The 19,170-nt window shown below is 37.4% G+C and overlaps 1 protein-coding gene across 1 annotated transcript; it reads right to left on the bottom strand.

Annotated features, from left to right (window-relative positions):
- Window positions 1-5,134: 5,134 nt before the first annotated feature.
- On the bottom strand, window positions 5,135-10,497 carry LOC143600393 (root phototropism protein 3-like). Its single transcript, XM_077078097.1, has 4 exons — window positions 10,310-10,497; window positions 10,167-10,236; window positions 8,836-10,086; window positions 5,135-5,870 (listed from the first exon to the last, which is right to left on the bottom strand). The coding sequence occupies exons 1-4, from the start codon at window positions 10,423-10,425 to the stop codon at window positions 5,325-5,327; spliced, it is 1,983 nt and encodes a 660-aa protein (XP_076934212.1). The 5' UTR covers window positions 10,426-10,497; the 3' UTR covers window positions 5,135-5,324.
- Window positions 10,498-19,170: the final 8,673 nt, after the last annotated feature.

The raw sequence follows: 19,170 nt of genomic DNA, 5'->3' as shown, positions 1-19,170 counted from the left end.
AATTTTATAAAAATATTTCCAGAATTATTTCTATATTTAAAATTTGTTTATCTATTTTTAAACACCATTTAAACACTAAATATGTCGTAAATACCAAACGATCTTAGAAAAATCCCAAATTTCTCCTGGATGTCCCCTGCCATCCACATATTCCCCTGTAATTTTTCCAGAACCAAAATCTTCTTTTACATGCCATTTTCACTAAAACCGAGCTAGAAAACCCTAGAACTCGTTTAACCGAAAAGCCTACTTAGACCTCTCCAACTGACCTAAACTTTTGTGTGTGACTTATACATGATATAAAAAGCTTATCTGCAATTTTCCAGAATTTTTCATGATATTTAACTATTTTTCACCATTTTTGACCAAAACCGAGCATTAAATTCACCAAATATTCATCCCTTGTCCAAAAATTACCAAAAATTCACAGAACTCTTATTTTCATGTGTAGAACATCCCTGTAAAATTTCATGACCTTACTCTAAACCATCAACAATCTGTCCCAAAACACATACACCGAACATAAACCGAATATACCTTTCGTTTTCCGCCACTACAAGCTACAAACTCGTCTTTCCGCCTTATCTACCACTAAACACAGAGCCTACAAACAACATACCACAATACCAAGCAAGTTACACTCACGATCAAGCCATTTCTTTCATGGTTTCGGTTATGATTCCAAAAACAAAGATTTAACCGTAAAAATTCGTTTTTGATTCGTTTAACTCCTTTCTTGGACCAAGATCCCTTGTATAACCCGTATACATCACTTGATCATGCAAGAATCGGTTTTCATCATTGAAACCTCATTTTCTTGCAATTAAACTCAAGAAACGAAGATGGAAACGTGATTAACTCGGTTTTTACCTCGGTTTTCTTGCTCCAAATATCGGTTTTGAGTTCATGATCTTGAGAGAGTTGAAGATTGTTGGAGTAGTTTGATGAAAAAAAGAAAATGAAGGGCTAAGGGAACACCCTTGTCCGATCGGGATTTTGAGAGGGTGGGGTGGGACCCACCTTTTCATCCTAGGCCACATGTTTGGATTCTCGTAATCCGGATAATGTTTTGGATAATCTGGTTCAGTTCGTTTTTCGGTTAAATGTCTGATTCGGCTTAAAACGAGGTTAAAACGGTCGTTTTTCGGCTTAAAAATGAAATTTATATAAAACCGATTTAAAAACTTTAAACCATGACATTTATTAACTTAAAACATCATATTATTAATTATCGCGCATCTTTTTCGGCTTGATCGATCATCTCTTGCTCGGTTTGGTATTGAAGGTTTCGTTTAATGTACCGACGTACCATTAAATCGAAATTCTTTTTCTGTGCCGTACTTTACTTATCCCGAAGCATTAATGCTTCGTAACATCACTAAATATTATAGATATCGTCTATAATTGAACCATCGATTCGTTTGGGTTTCAATAACTATCGATCGATTGATCGCATATTCAATACGATGAATTATATATTCACGTACAATCGATACAGTGAACCACGTATTCTCGTATAATTACTATGGTAATTCATGTACCCGACGTTAAATATAACGTAACTATTGTCTACCGGTTAGGGTATACCGGGTTTTGTCGGAATCGTTACAGATATGAATAGCCAAGTAAGAAAGGACAGGCCGGAAAGCAAACCCACACCTTTGAGGATATATCTCTTAGGATAGAAGAATCGTAAGGTCTAAACACGGTGACAGAAGGAAAAAAGGATGCTATTTGGTCGATCCTTGGGTCTGTAAATTTACAAATTTCTAACGAAGGGTTTTGGATTAAACCTTGGCTTTTCATATCATCAACCATTTGGTTAGATGAATGCGAACAATGACTATCGATAGACATTAGAATACGAAAGAGAAGAGGGAAGATAAAGGATTACCTGGATTGGAATGAAGGAAGTGTGAGAAACTTCTGGAACGGAGCAAATAAGAAGGGAGTAAATTTTTATTTTTTAGTCCCTACATTGTTTAATTATTTTTTATCTGATCCCTAATTGTGTCTTTTCGTATTTACAATTTGACAGCTTTGAATGATTATTTACAGCAGTGAAGTTATCAACAACCGTCAAATTGGGGGCAATTGTTGAGCCACAAATAATTAACCACTAAGGATACATTATTCTTGATGGTAAGCTTGGATCAGTTATCCTTTTGAAGAATTCTCTCGCTGAGCTTGGATCCAGGATCCTGAGTAGATATTACTATTGATGGACGATTGACGTATGAAGACTGAAGTTTAATAACTGCAACGGCTCCTAGACCTAGTCTACCACCTATTTCGCTACTGAACTTCTATGAGCACGTGGTCAAAGAGCAAGATGGAGGAGAGTGGAAGACTAGCGGATTAAGAGGACCTAATTGTTAGTTTGTTATTTTCTTTTTCTTTATATATTGAGTTGTGATCAATAATAGAGACACACATATGCACTCATTAGTTAACAACTGTAGAGTTTAGCTCATAAGTTCTCTGTAATTTCACACACAATTAGCTCAATTGTAATCGTTGATCAACAACTCCAACCTTTGTAACCCTTTTTTTTCCTTTGATCTGAACAAGATCAAGGGTTTTTTCTCGCAACAAATCACGTTGTTCCTTCCAATTTCATTCATACAATCATTGTTATTAGCATAGCACTATACCTCACTTTTACGGATTTGGATACATTATCCTTAGCAGATTTTTATCCAAAATACTCTATTCATCCCGGTGCGGACAAAATGTATGCAGATTTTCATTCCATGTTTTGGTTGCCGAGAATGAAGAAAAATATTGTGGCATATGGGTGATCATTGATCGGGTGACCAATGGCTCACTTCATACCTATTGGAGAAAATTCCTCCGTAAGAGAATTAGCTCGACTCTATGTCGAGAACATCGTTTGCCGCCATGGAACGGTCTTTGACAATTATCTTCGATCGTGATGGTCGGTTTACCTCTCATTTATGGAGTTCGTTGCAAACCGCCTAGGGTACCCATATTGATCTAAGCACCACTTATTACCCACAAACCGATGGTCAATCCGAGTGAACAATTCAAACTCTCGAGGATATGCTCAACTCTTGCGTGCTAGATTTTTGGTGGAAATTGAAATATTCACTTACCACTTGTAGAGTTTTCCTACAAAAATAGTTTTCATGTTAGTATTGGCATGGCACCCTTCGAAGCTCTCTTTGGTCGAAAATTTTATTCGCCGATTTGTTGGAACCATATTGGTGAATCGCAAATCACCGGTCCCGAGCTGGTTCAAGAAACTTCCGATCGGATCGCTCTTATTCATCATAATCTTTGCCGCTCGTAGAAGTTACAAGACCCGATAAGGGCCATAAACCTCTCGAGTTCAATGTTGGTGATCAAGTTCTCCACAAAGTATCCCCATGGAAGGGGGTAGTCGGCTTTGGAAAAAAGAATTAGTTATCTCCTCAATTAGCTGGTCCGTTTAACATCGTTGAAAGGGTTGGTAGAGGTGCGTATTGACTCGATCTCCCTGAAGGGATCTCCAATGTTCATCCGACCTTTCACATTTCCAATCTCAAGAAGTGCGTAGCCGAGGGAAATCTTCACATACCCCTCAATGAAGTATAAATTGATGAATCTATGCGCGCTACCGAGAAACATGTTAAAATCATAGATCGTATGGACAAAGAAACCAAAGTAAGTCGTATACCTCTTGTCAAAGTTCGTTGGGAATCTAATTGAACTTAAACCTACTTGTTCTTCCACCACTAAAGTTTGAGGACCAAACTGAAAAAAATAAAATATCCCAAATCCTTCCCTTATTCTCCTTCCCGTCGCCACCACAATCCCACAACATCACCACATACAATCCATCAATTAAGCCGAAATCAACAGAATTGATCACACCAATGTATTTGTAAATCAAAAACACGCTTAACTAACACCCTAAACATGGTAAATCATCACAACTAACAGCTAAATTATTCATTTTTGTGTTTTTATCAAACCATGGATGACTCATCCATAAAAAACTATAAATACTCGTCAAGAATTCAGTTGTTGTTAAGATCAAGATTGTAATCAAGACAAGAACCGTAACCCTTGTTCATCGTTCTCCGTGTTGGCATTGACGTCCTATTAGTCGGTAATTGAAATGTGTGTTTAGTTCATATTTAACCAATAAACATAAACCCCAAATCAATTTTAACCAACACTAAACAATGAACTCCATCCGAATCTAGGGTTTTTCTTTGAATATGGGATTCAATTCTAAAATCTGTTTATATAATTTTGAAACTATCATCTTTCACAAGTTAAAGCACCAGCCTGATGGCTGGGGCAAGTGTGTTTAAAGCACCTAGAACCATCTAGGCGCGGGTTCGAACCCCCTGCACCTGATTTTTGGTATTTTATTTTTAAAAAACTCTTTTTCTTTTATATTATTATTACATATTGATAACAATTAATAAATATTATTTTAACAAAACCGAACCTTCTAACCCCCGTAGACCGGTTTTGTTATGTTTTTCTTTTTTTGGCTTTCTTTATATTTATATATATATATATATATATATATATATATATATATATATATATATATATATAAACTAATACTCCCTCCGTCCCTCTACAAGTGTCATAGTTTGAAAATCACAAAATTTACGAAAGTTTGAATGATTGATTTGTGTAAGGGTAAACTTGGAAATTAGTTAATAAAATTTAAAAGTAAACATTTGTAATGAGACAAATTAAAAAGGAAATGTGGACACTTTCAAAGGGACGGAGGGAGTATATTTTTCTCTTTTTTAACACATGCTTAAGGAACCGAACCATGTATAGTGGTATGGGTTTTACAAACTAATTACATAGTGTTGCTATTGTGAATTAGTAATTTGAAACTTACATAATTGCCATGAAGCATAGAGTTATCAGGCAGTTGATTTAGTCACATTATTAACTATAGTTGTAGAACAACGAAAATCATTTTAAGTATGAAAGCAGTGGGTCAAAATAAAGTTAATTACCATGTAACAAAAAACAAGGAAGTACATAATTGAAGTTGAAAATTACAAGTTTAATGAAATGCTACAAATATACCATACACAAAGTCTCCAAATTCAAGAAACACAAAGATGAAATGAATACTAGAGGCACAACAAATGGGTTGAAAGAAAAAAAATCTACAACTAGAAAGAAAGATTCAAAGAAGTTCATTATGAGTTGGATGCATTTGTATGTATACAAAGTTTATAAATAAAATCCTTTTTTTCAACGATAAAAACCAATTACGAGAAAAGTTCTCAGACCCATCAATTTGATGCCCTGCAAACGAACGGAAACATGTAAATCGCAGCTTAAGAAATCGAATTCCTCCACCTTCTTGGTGCCTTCCTGGCCTGCGGTGCATTACATTGACTCCCAACATCATTGTTATTCTCCATATTACTCATCTTCGTCATCTTGCTCAGCTTCTTCCAACCACTTGACCATGCAGATTGCTGCTTCGGTTTGCTAACTTTATCAAACTGTCGTTGCAGATTTTCCATCTCGTGTTGTAGTTCCAAATACTTTGTTTTCATTGTCTCTAACTCAAACTTAAGTGTGTTGATGTCCTTTTTGGCTGTAGCCCATCCTTCGTGAAACGAATGCGGGGTTCCTTCTAGCAATGTTTTCCTATTTTGAACCATAGGTTGGTAGTGGGAATCCCCAGTTTCTTTAATTGTGCTGCTTGCAATCGCGCTACTGATCTTGACTTGCTCCGAGAAGAGAACCTGCACCACGACTCTTAGTGGAAGCCTCTCGTTTTGTGCAGCGTGCATGCACGCGTCCATTGAAAGCTTCTGACAGTCCATGACCCGGCATAGTCGTTTTCGTTCATGTTCCGAAAGAGTCGGGTGCGCCTGTCACACAAACTCCAGTTTTAATATTGGGCAAACTGCCTTCATTTTTCATTAACATAGTGCAACTTGAAATTTTATTTCAAAATTTGTAGGGATCAATATTGGTTATGGGATCAATATTGGTTTGGCTAAAACGGGCCGATTAAAGTTATAAAAAAAAGCATGAAACTATTTAGAAGTAGATTTTAGTAGTTTCTACCTTTTGAGAAAAAGAAAATCAAGTAATCAAAATTTATTGTATTTGAATCAGAATTGTTGTTTAATAAATTTGGAGAAGGAAAAGTAAAATAAAAGGGAAATTCTAAAATGTTCATTTTATTTATTTAAATTTTAAAGTCACATTTTATCTATTTGAAAGGTCAAAATATACACCAAAAAACAATCTATTAGCTTGAATTCTAATAATCACCCGACTGGATTAATCCAAACAAGAAATGCCAAGGGCCAAAAATATCTACGTATTGGATTTTTCAAATAATTAAGTTTACTTCTATTTGGATTTCCTTTAAATTTTAAAATATATAATTTCAAAAATTCTGAAGATATCATTCCGACGTGCTTATTTTATCTAAGTACCGACATAAACTTTACTTATAACTAGGGCTGACAATTTATATACGAGACACGAATACATGACACGTACCTACACAACTTTAACAGGTAACATATATGGCCTTGATAGGTTTCGTGTACTAAACAGATAGACACGAACTTACCTGTTAATTTAGTGTCTAAACACGTAAAATACATGTTTTCCTGTTAAGTACATGATTATATATATATATATATATATATATATATATATATAAGTTAACCTAAACCTTTAAATTGAAAACATTCTCACTCTCTGTTACTCAGCCGTCACCATTCACCACTCACGAGCATTCCCTCTTCGGCTTTTGTTTCACTAAACAAGTTGTCAAATATGTGTTTCTAAACAGCTCTTATCATGTATTATCGTGTTTTATCGCTTATACCAGGTAGTAACATGTCCTTGTCCGTGTTTGAGATACATGTACACGATAAGTTTTCGTGTCTTGTACAGGTATACACATTTCGTGTTCGTGTCTTGTCATGTTCGTGTCTTATCGTGTAAGGGTATACACGATATGTTAGTCCTACTCATAACTGAGCTATTTTGATATGCATTTGACCAGGCTCGGTTTTGAGCAAATTTATGTCAACACGTAGATGAATATAAACATGTCAGAATGATAAGGTCGGAATTTAAAAAAATTATATATATTAAAATTTATAAAAGAAAAACTAAATAAAAGTAAAATCAATTTCATTAATACAGTATTCAAACCAAAATTTTGAAAAATATAGTCGGTCCGGTTGGATTTTTGAATTATTGACACTTGACATTTTCGAGATGGATTAAAATCCAGTTGGGTGATGATTAAAATCCTGATAGACTGTTATCTTGGTGAACTTTCTTATAAGTTGACTAGTGAAATGGACCAAATATAACTTTAACTAAGTATGCTAGATATTTTAAGAATTTTCCCTAAAATAAACTAAAGTTTATTTCTTTTATTTTAACGGCGAATTTCTTGTGTTTAGACCACCGCACTCTACAAATTGGACTGATAGACTGTTATCTTGGTGAACTTTCTTATAAGTTGACTAGTGAAATGGACCAAATATAACTTTAACTAAGTATACCGGATATTTTGTGAATTTTCCCTAAAATAAAATAAAGTTTCTTTCCTGTTATTTCAACGGCGAATTTCTTGTGTTTAGACCTCCGCACTCTACAAATTGGAGAGTCTCGTTGCCCACTTTAGCCAGATCATGTTGTTTTAACCGGGCTCACGTTAGCTTCAGAGTTTTTATTGGGCGTTCACCAAGGATACCATACCACAGGCTTCAGAGTTTGTATTGGGCGTTCAACCAGGTCGGAACGGGTTTCGGGTCATTTTTTTTGAACGAGGACAATGGCCACAACATTTTAGTTTTTTTACTTTTTTCATTTCTTATTTATATTTTGAGTTATGATTTTTTTATTAATTTTTTAAAAATTATTTTTAGGGTTTTTATTAAAATCACAACCCCTAAAAAAATTCAAAAAAAACAATAAAAAAATTATAACTCAATAAAAAAAACGAAAAAAAATAACAAAAATGTTTTCTACATTGTTCAATCAATCAATCAATCAATAATACCCAGTGGAGTCCCACCAATAGTAAAACTATAAGTAGGGTCTGGGAAGGGTGGGATGTAGGCACACCGTACCTCTTTCCAATGGGATAGAGATGTGGCTTTCAGAGAGACCCACAACTCTTGATTACATATGTATGCGGCAATATAAAAGGAAATCAAAGTTCAACTGTAGTATCATTGATAGTAGCACGTAGTAAAAACGATAATACTATATATATATATATATATATATAAGGGAAAGAAAATACCATAATGGTGTGAAAAGTCAACGAACACGAAACAAAAACCAAAACTTAACCGAATTGATCAAAACCGAAAAAAATTAAATCGAAACTAAAAAACTAAAACCGGACATAAATGAAACTGAAAACCCGACCAAAAAGAAACAAAAAACCGAAAACCAATTCGAAACCGACCCGTCATGTGCGAAAATTCGAAAGAAACCGAAATCTAACCCGTCCCGTGCGAAAACTCGTGTCGGCACGAAACATGATCCAAGCCAAAACCTAAACCGATCTCGTTCCAATCCAAAAACCGTTTCAACCCGAACCTGCCAATTTTTTTAAGACACTAACCCATATCAACCCATATATTTAAATTTGTCGACCAATTTTGACCCGAAAATAAGAATTTGAAATTTCAAGAGACCTATTTTAACCCATTTAATTAAAACCATTTAATTAAAATAAATGACCCAAACCTACTCATATAAATTTAAAAAAAATTAAAATTGACCAATTTAAAATGGTTTGAGTTATAAACCAAACAAAAAAGCATTATGCAAAATCTTAAGAAATACCTTCAGATATGAATCAATAGAGCGATACAGACCATCGTCACAGCTCCGTGCTGATTCGGGCAAAGCCTCGGCAAGTACCTGAAACTTGGTCAAAGAAAGGTTTTTATCCCTCGAGACCTCGGTTAAATAGCTGTCAACGAGCCGTGCAACTCTTATTTTAGCATTCGAGTTATTACTCCGCTCAAACGTATGCTTTTCGGATATTGAGTCGGTTTCCATATGTTCTTGAATCAGAAAATGCTCCAAAAGCCTTTGAACAAGATCAACATCATACATGGTATCAGTTTTGTTATAGCTCGGGATCAAAAGATCCGCCAAAGATGCCTGCTCAAATTGCATCCCGACTCGTTTCTCCAACTCGGTTACTAACGCTGGGGCCACTTTCAACAAGTTAGCCATCCGCAACAACCGCAGAAGAAAGCTACACGAAACACTGTCTTTTTGTGGCGGGATTATGCTAATAAGGCTTTCGATTATCATTCTTTGATCTCTTATCTGAGCACCGGAAGAAGGGTCGTCTCTGTTACCCGCTACAATCATGTGCCGCCCGCCTTTCCAGTGGGCCACCCCCACCCCGACACCCGTGGCACCGCCTTCTTCGCCTCCCTCTTTAATCAACCCCGGAAGCGATTTCATCGCGTAGTGTGTTATCGCGGCTCCAACCAGCTCATACCGGTTTCCTTTGACTTTAATCGCGGTGATCACGCGCACAAAGTGATCGATCCTAAGGATAGATACATCTTCATACCACCAATCGGGGGGGACAGGGGTCCGACTCGGGCTAGAATCCCTCATCTCGTTCCAACTCGGGCTAGAAACTTTAATCGGTCTACCCGTGTACTGCCACCGGATACCTTTCGGGTTTGCGCACGCCTTCCACGCGATAGATTCACTGCATCTCCTAACAATTTGGAGATTCTCGGCCCATGGCGACAACTTTTCGCAGCTTTTGAGTACAAGGATCGAATCTCGCCATGAAGACAACACGACATAACTTAAAAAAGCTTCAGTTTTGAATATTAGATTCCCTTCTTCTAAATCCTCGGTCATTTCTAGATACTCGGCTGCGCATCGAAGGCCTGAGATGTTGGTTGCAGTTAGATCCACTGCGATCCCGTAGCAGAATTTGGCGGCAAGCTCGAACGCGTCTGGACCACCAGGTATGTCGTCCATGGCTACCCTGCTCAAATTTAGCTCTCGTGAATCGTATATTAGTCTATTCATTTTCCCACTTCTTGAAAGTAGTGGATACTGTAAAAAATAAATGAATTAATCAATAATTTAAACAAAATAATGTTTGAATAATGTGATGAAGGTTACTAATTTACTACCTTGTGCAAATGAAAACTAACGTCACCAATCTGGACCAAGAAATCACTTGGAATATCAGTTGCAACAAACCTGTTTGTGTTCGTTAACAAAAGCTTGTTATTTAATCAACCCATTTGAACTACTTTTTCGTAAATTTACGTACCAAGATTTGCCTCGTTGTTCGAAGCGATCAGTCTGGACGCCATGTTTGGTTGAAGAAAGAACTCCGTTATCATCGTAATCTCTTCCAGCTTGAGATTCACACTCTGAATCCCACATGACGGAGACTGCAAGAAGATGATGATTAATTTGTGGTGACAAGTGAAAGATGTCACATGGGTTTTGTTTGGATTTGAGAGAGAATGTGGGCTTGATATACAATCGCAAGGTTATGGTCACAAACATGAAAGGTTTATAATCCTCTTAAAGATTGCCGCACGTGCTTTGTGTAAGTGGTCACTCGAGTATCAAATAAGTAACTTAAATATCCTAAGTTCTTTTCATAATTTAAACTATTATTCTTCAACCTTTTTAACTTATAAAGGTCATTTTTGTTGAAACAAATTGGGTTTTTAAACCTTGAATTGTATTCATAAATCGTGAATAAGCCGGAAACGAAAACTTTTGACGTCTATAGGTACGGTGGAAACTAGGAAAACCAATGGTTTGTTTGTTGATGTCTTTGTTGATGGAAAACAATAATTATTCTTGAACGCAACGAACTATTTTTATTTAACTTGAAAACTTAATTTAAATTGAAATAAGTAAACCTTATATAGGTTAAATAAAACTTAACCAACTACAACTAGAAAACCAAATTTAAAAGTAAAGATAAACATAATTATTATATTTTTTTTAAGTAACTAATGGCCATTAATTATTGAATTATAGAAATATCCAAACGATTTACAATGAAGTGACAGGTAAGCGGGCAACAAGCTGCGCCGCAACCCCCTTTTGGATAGCAAACCCAATCCTACTAAAATCAAAGTTTCGATTCTTATGGGCTGATACGTTACTATTCACAACTTTTTGAACCCTATTCAAAAGGTCCACGGCATCCGGAGCTAAGAAACCAAAAGTGTCAAACGCAAAGGGGATAAACACGTGTTGATTCTCCAAACAACCTCTCTCGTGTTTCGCAACCTTGCCCGATGCCGCCTTCAATGCTGCATGGTCTGCTACAAACCCATTGTCCCTAATCCCAACAAGAGGGGACACTCCTGTGAGGTCGACACAAGCGTGTTTTCCCCCACCCACCCAAAAACAAGAATATTGGCCGGTCGTAATGTAGATCTTCCTTCTTGAGGATCCGTGAGAAAGTTTACAGGGGCTTCCTTTTTAGCCGAAATTCCGGCTCGTTTAAGAACATCGCATAGAACATCCTTAACAAATCATGCATGTACTTAAACCAAGGCAACTCTTTGCAGTGAATCGCATGCTCACCAAAAGAATCCAAAGAAACCTTACGGCAAACCGGGCACGGCTCATCTACCGGAAACAAAGGGATTATTAACCGATACTTCAAGATGGCCCGGTACTCCAAAGCCGACATATGTTGGCCCAATCCTTTAATAGGGAGGACACTTAAGAAATCTTGAGCCCGAAGACACTCAAACACCACTTTCTGACGAGGGGATAAATCAAACTTCATTTCCAAACTCTTGATGATTCCACTATAAAGGGCACTCGCCAAAGCATGTTGGGCTTTAGGGGTGGCGATGTCTTTATTAGAGAAACCGCTAATATCAAAATCGGGAAGTGAAATGTGCAACCGATCTATCGCACTCCCATAATCGGAGTCAAACCCAACAATACCACAACCTCGAAGAATGTGGTCTTGCAATTCCCAAGATTGCGCCCTCGAGGCCACAAACGCATAAGTAGAAACGTCTGAAGCTGAACATAAACCCAAACCTCCAAAACGAGTCGGAAGTGATGCCAACCTCCATTGAAAATCTCCATAGAAGGCACCACCACAAACCACGATGTCCTCAATCGCCCCCCGAAGGCCATTGTCAAACACAGAAACTGCTTCCCCTACATACCCAGGTTGGCATGTTCTGAGACAGAACAACAACTTTTCCAACTCCCATACATGAGCGGAGCAAAAGGAGCTCGCATTGAGGGTCCCGCAATTGCGGGAGATAGCTCATCAACTCCACGGCTCGCGAAGCCCTTTTCATAGCGAGTTCACTGATGAACCCGGCATCCCGGCTAACGGCTCCCCCGAGGAGTTCACACCTAGCACCGGTCTTCCAATATCAAAGGGAAACACTCCCTCCTGCACCTTAACCCCATTGCATGACAGCCAAAATACTTCGGTTTTTTTAATATTAAGTTCAAGGCCCAGGCGGGGACCCTCCGACCTGATAATATCTAAAGCTTTATCAACCTCTTTAGAGTCCCCAATAATTGTACCATCATCTAGGTACCAAGCATGAAAGAGAAGCTTACAGGAACTGTGGACTAGATGAATAAGTGGGTGCAGAACTAAGGCGAAAAGAAGAGGTCCCAAAGGGTCCCCCTGCTGAACCCCAGTGGTGGACCAAATGTGGCCATCCCCCACATATAGCCTGGCCGGTTGTCCATATAAAAAGTTCACCCATAAGGAAATAGATGGACATCGGACCCGAACCTCATTAAGAATGGTAGTCCTATCCACCAAGTTGAAGACATTACAAAAATCAATAGTAAGCATAGCCAATGACCCATCAGAATGGAACTTACTTAAAAACCTGTTCGCGCTATGATAAACATTAAAATTAAAGATTGATTTGATATCTTCCTTTTTCTGCCCTTGATATCGATCTTGTCATCCTTCGGTTTATCTTTAAACGAATCAGGATTACGTTTATTATTCACCATTAATCTTGTTTCATTACTTTTAAGTCTTTCATCCCGAGCATTTATCTTAACTCTTCAAACTTCATTTTTCGGTAATGCTTTTGTAATAATATCCGTCTTTTGTTTTTCTCCACTAATGTGCCCGACTTGAATTTCGTCACGTTCAATATATTCACGAATGGAATAAAATCTAATGTTAATATGCTTACTGCTCCTATGAAACACGAGACTCTTCATCTAATATATGGCATGTCTATTATCCGCGTATAATATTGCCACCTTTTCTTCATGCCCGGTCAACTCGCCTATCAACTCCATTAATCATATAGCTTGACAAATCGTGGTTGATGTTGCCATGTACTCAGATTCATACTATGATAAGGCTACAGTTTGTTGTTTTTGTGAGAGCCACAAGATCAATGCGTCAACATAGTAAAATGTTCTTCATAATAACTAACCAACTCTCTACTATCAATAACTAACCAACCGTATCTACTGTCACAATAGCTAACCAACTCTCTACTATCAAACCCATATGTTAAACCATATCCGCTTGTGCCTTGTACGTATGGTAATATGTTTTTCAGAATCTGCATATGGGATTGGTTCGTTTCTTGCATGAGCCTACTAACAACTCCAACTGAGTAACTTAAATCGGGCGTTCGTGACTACCGATTATTCTATGATATCTATTGTATTTACGGGTTCTTCTACTTCATCTTTCGTTACTTGCAACCGATATTCCATCGGATATCAAGTCGGGTTGCATTCGCTTAAACCTGCACTCATTAAAATTTTGTTAGCATATGCTTCTTGTTTCAACTTTATCTCATGCTTCTTTTGTGTTTCTTCGATACCAAATAGTAAGAAAGCATTTTGATGTGTTGCATCTCAAACGGATACTTCATTTGACTTTTGAATTTTTCCAATATCGATTTGACTCAACTCGGTCACAATAAGATCATCGATATATACACCAACAATTAGAATGCCAATTTTTGTATTCCGCTTATACACCATTGGTTCTTTCAAGCATCAAATATATCCAAACATTTTAATGTGTTTTCGAGATTTTCGGTTCTAAGCTTGGGGTGTTTGGCGAAGACCAAATAAAGCCTTTCGTAGCTTATAAACCATTTCATGTTTCCCGAGAACTTCAAACCCATAAGGTTGCTTCACATACACATCTTCTGTCGACTCGCCATTTAAGAATGTCGATTTAACGTCCATATGATAAACGAACAAACCATAATTTGATGCAATTGCTAAAATCAAACGCACGATTTCCATTCTTGTCACTGGGTAAAGACTCTTCAATTTCTACCCCGTGCTCATGCAAGTACCCCTTCACGACTAATCTTGCTTTGTAGTTTGGTATTGACCCATTCGTGTCACGTTTGATTTTAAATACTCATTTCAAAATGGTTGCCTTGTGACCCACTGGTTGGTTACATAAGTACCACCTTTTGTTTTGTTCGGGTAAGACTAGTTTTGGTCTCATTATTTCTCGTCATTTTTTAGTATTCTTAGATTATCCAATTATAGTCGGTTCTTCATCTAGGAGGAGATATACTCCTTCATCTAACGTTACTTAATCTTCAAATCTTTTAGAGGGACCGATTGACATCCAATTATTCTTAGCCCAGGTTCGGGATTTGCTTTCGGTTGGTCTTCAAATTCTGTTATGTTAGGTCTTCGTTTTGGGTGAATTTTCAAGTTAGACAACTTCTTGGACCGGCTCGATTATAAACTCAATCCATTCAGGTCCATGTCCGACTTGCAATAAGTAGGTATGTCGAGACCAATCAAACTTTTAACCTTCTTCCGAACGGACATCCCGGCTCACATAAATTCGGTTTTGAATCGGGTCAAACAATCTATAAGCTTTTGATCCAGGTTTGCTTTCAAGATGTCCAACCTTATGCTTAGGTTATCTAGTTTTTATAGGTTGACGTTGGGTATCTTCATGTATGTTAAGTATTCATATGCTCGCATACGCGTTATATTGGGTTTTTGGCCCTTTAATGCTTCATAAGAGCTTACCCTGTTCAAGGTTTAGTTGGTACCCGATTCGAAACATAAATCGTGTGTATTACCATTTATCCCCATAAGTTTGGTGGGAGGTCTATAACTTTCATCATACTTCTTGTTGCGTTAAGAAACTCTCCACCTAGATTTCTTCTTAGAGATTTTACCTTTAAAGAATGGTCTAACTCCACTTCCTATTTAAACATTTTGAAAATGCTCAAAGCATTCTTATATTTAATAGTATAACCTCACATGTATCTAATATGATCATCTACAAGGAACAAAAAAAATATCAGCTTCCTCCCAAAGTAGGATGTGAGATTGGTCCACACAAATTGGTGTGAACCAACTCGAACGGTCTCGTTGCACGGATGATGGCGTTTTCCGGAAACGGGTTTCTACTATGTTTTCCTAGAATGCATGCACTGCAAACATGCTCACAGTGTAAAGTTTGAATATCGCAACACACCATATTTGTCACACCCTCAAATTCCACTAACGGAGTTTTACCGTCAGAGGGAGTGAACTAACGGATCGGAATCATTAGTTATAATCAAACCATAAAAACGTTTGAATGAAAATAAGTGCGGAAGCGTAAAAACCAAAAGACAAAAGTTGCGTCACGCAGGACGACTTAAAAACCCAAGTAATAATAGTTAAAACATGTTTGCATATCAGAATGTTCAAAAACCATGCATGATCCTATACCGCGCGCCCGCCTCGGCTACCTGACAAAAACATACTAAAAGTGTCAACACGAGGTTGGTGAGTTCACAAGTTTATATAAAATAAAGCGTTTAGCGATTTGCGTTCAGCGTTTTGCGTTACCAGATAGTGTTAAATCAATTATATATCGATAGGTAGCTAGCCTATACAACAAGTATTACTAAGTGTTCGACACCGAAGCTGACTGTTTATCAAGTGCCTTGCCACCAGGTCATCCAGACCATGGTACGTGTTAGCCAAAATTACACCCACTCGACCTCCAGTCGAGTTTAGCGTTGGGTGGGGTTTGTCAAACCCAGTAGTACTACTCAACAGTGACTCGCTATTCCAAATATTAATCGGTTCGATGTGTAGGACTTCAAATGTTTCGTTTACCACTTAGCCTTTACAAGTGATATATAATTTACTAACAAAATCTTAAATGCGTTTATCGGAGTATGTTATCTCCCCCAAGTGAAAAGCGTTTAAAACAGTTTAAAGGGGTAAGTGAAACTCACTGTTTGCGAAGAATTCCCAAAATAAATCACCAAGTGATGCGCGTCACAGAAAACTCTCTCTAGCGTTCTAAAACAACAAAGAGATTTTCTAAGTATCGGAACTAATATCGAGTCTCTAGACCCGTCACATAATTCCTAAGCACAAGATACGTTTCGTGTTTGTTTGTGAATCGTGTGTGACTTAACAAGTACATTTGTGATACGATACATGTGTGAACAATTATTTACGTGTCATGTATTAATAATGTACATCGCTAGCAACTATTCCCCGCAGGGGCAATTTGGTCAAATTATAACAATTAACTAGCAATTATTCCCCGCAAGGGAAATTTTGTCAAAACACGACAATCAATTAGCAATTACCATGTTTCATGCAACTTTTACAAAATTCAGCAACTAATTTTTCTTATTGACAGAATTCTACTTGAAAAACTAGTCTATTCCACCGATCATAGCATCTCAATTAATTTACCAAAAATCATCACTAAAGTATGCATTTGTTAGGTTTCCAGAACATATTTTATTTTATTTTTATTCCACATAGATTTCTCATAATGATCAAAACACTACAGCAAGCTCATAACAGTCAAATTCATGCGCAACAGAATGTTATTTGAAATTCCTGTTAAATGAAAAACCCAACAAATGCAAGACCACTTGGGTTAGGTTCCTAACTCAATAAGTCAACTTCCAGAAGTGGAATCAACCCAATTGGTCTCGTAGTTCATGAGATATAACATTTACAAAACAACCTAACAGCAGGTCTAACAACTCAGCTTTGCACAATGTTTTTGTAAAATCATAAAGGTTAACTTTCACACGTCCAAAAATTGCAAATTTATATTCTTTAGAAACTAGGCTCAACCTAGTTTACTGTAGTGTCAATAATCTCAACCAATTTTCAAATTTACACCCCGATACAGTAAATTTAACATCAACAACACAATCTGTCCAGAAACTGTTTGCAACAAAACTCAACATATTAACCATCTATAGACTATAATCCGTTCATATAACACTCTAGACACCATAATCACTATTCATGCACATCAATTACACCATACATACATGGTTATTGTTTTATTTGATCTCAAAATCAAGACACAACAATTAACATGTAACAATATCAATTCTAGTTATCAAATCATCATCAATACATCATCAAATCAAACAAAGATCATATGAACACAATATATGAAATTTCCAGATTTTAGGGTTTATAATTAACCCATTCAAACTCAAAATTAAGCATGTAAAATACATAGGATAGTTGTTTATACCTTCCTAGCACCTTAATCTTCGATTAAACTTGAAAAATCTTTATTGTATGTGTGTGTATGAGGGCCGATCGCAAGGAGACAAGGGGGGGGGGGGGCTGGCCGTCGATTATGAGGAAGAGAAAGAGAGGATTAGGGTTTTAGGTTTATGTTATTTTTAGTGATAACATGTTACACTTTAGTCCCTCAACTTCCAATTGTTACTTTTCGAGCTTAAATAATTAGTTCTTGTTTCTTGTTTAGCATCACATATAATATAATCAAGTAACACATAAGTCTAACACATAATTATCACATAATTATTGTTTTGACATTTTTCGTTTATTCACCAATTGTTTGCGTCAACTCGTTTGCGTTTCGGTGCAATTCCCGAAAGACTACACATGTAGTAAGTGTCAAGCGTCATTTAAAACCTAGTTTAAATGTAATGAGGTGTGCATTAAAGATTCAGTAATCTTTAAGTTTGAATTGACGGAGTTGAGTTAACGGAGTTAACCTGAAATTGACGATTGTCACATCATTCCCATGTTAAAGAATTTTCGTCCCGAAAATTTGAGTCAAGTCGTGATGAGTGTCTGAAAAAGTAAGAAAAATTTTCAGTTTGTCATATCATCCCCTAGTAGAAAGAAATTTCGTCCCGAAATTTAATTCATACCTCCGGTGATTTCTGACGGTTTGTCGGGTTTCGCGGTTTTCTGCGTTTGGTCAGCCGTTCAAAAAGGTGAGGATACTTTTTCATCATTTGATCCTCGCGTTCCCACGTGAACTCCGGTCCACGTCTTGAGTTCCAACAAACCATCACGATTGGAATTTTGCTGTGCTTGAGTGTTTTGGTTTCCCAGTCCAAAACTTCAACTGGTTCTTCAATGAAGCGTAGCTGCTCATCAATTTGCAGTTCGTCCAAAGGGACTACTTGGGTTTCATCGGATAAGCATTTCTTCAAATTGGATACGTGGAAAACATTGTGTACACTGCTAAGTTCCGCTGGTAAGTCCAGTCGGTACGCCACCGGACCAACGCGTTCCGTTATCCGGTAAGGACCAACGTATCGTGGGTTGAGTTTGTTTCGCTTCCCAAAGCGAACCACACCTTTCCAAGGTGAGACTTTGAGTAACACTTGGTCATTCACTTGAAATTTGAGAGGTTTTCGGCGCTTGTCAGCGTAACTCTTTTGGCGATCTCGTGCTGCTGCCATGCGATTTCGGATTTAAACAATCTTTTCCGAAGTTTCGAGTACCAGTTCTGGACCAGTGATTTGGCTGTCACCCACCTCTGCCCAGCAGAGTGGTGATCGACACTTCCGTCCGTATAGTGCTTCAAACGGCGCTGCTTTAATACTTGCGTGGTAGCTGTTATTATACGAAAACTCTACCAAAGGTAGGTGAGGTTCCCAACTTTTTCCGAAATCCAATACGCATGCACGCAACATGTCCTCTAAGGTCTGAATAGTTCGTTCACGTTGCCCATCCGTCTGAGGATGGTATGCTGTGCTCATATCAAGACGAGTGCCTAGTGCGCTTTGTAGTGACTTCCAAAAGTGCGAAGTGAAACGGGAATCTCGATCATAAATGATTAAGACAGGCACTCCGTGTCTAGACACTACTTCCTTCATGTAGACGCGAGTCAATCTTTCCATTTTGTCCGATTCC

This window comes from Bidens hawaiensis, unplaced genomic scaffold, assembly GCF_021521415.1.
Source record: "Bidens hawaiensis isolate Kalapana, Puna unplaced genomic scaffold, B.hawaiensis_p1.1 tig00054021_1, whole genome shotgun sequence".
Lineage (NCBI taxonomy): Eukaryota > Viridiplantae > Streptophyta > Magnoliopsida > Asterales > Asteraceae > Bidens > Bidens hawaiensis.
This window is presented reverse-complemented; position numbering and strand designations above follow the sequence as displayed.

Coding starts and splice junctions, on each gene's coding strand:
- LOC143600393 (XM_077078097.1), bottom strand. CDS start 10,425: ATGTGGGATTCAGAGTGTGAATCTCAAGCTGGAAGAGATTACGATGAT. Junction 10,237..10,309: donor GAACAACGAGGCAAATCTTG/GTACGTAAATTT, acceptor GAACACAAACAG/GTTTGTTGCAACTGATATTC. Junction 5,871..8,835: donor CTATTGATTCATATCTGAAG/GTATTTCTTAAG, acceptor TTTGTGTGACAG/GCGCACCCGACTCTTTCGGA.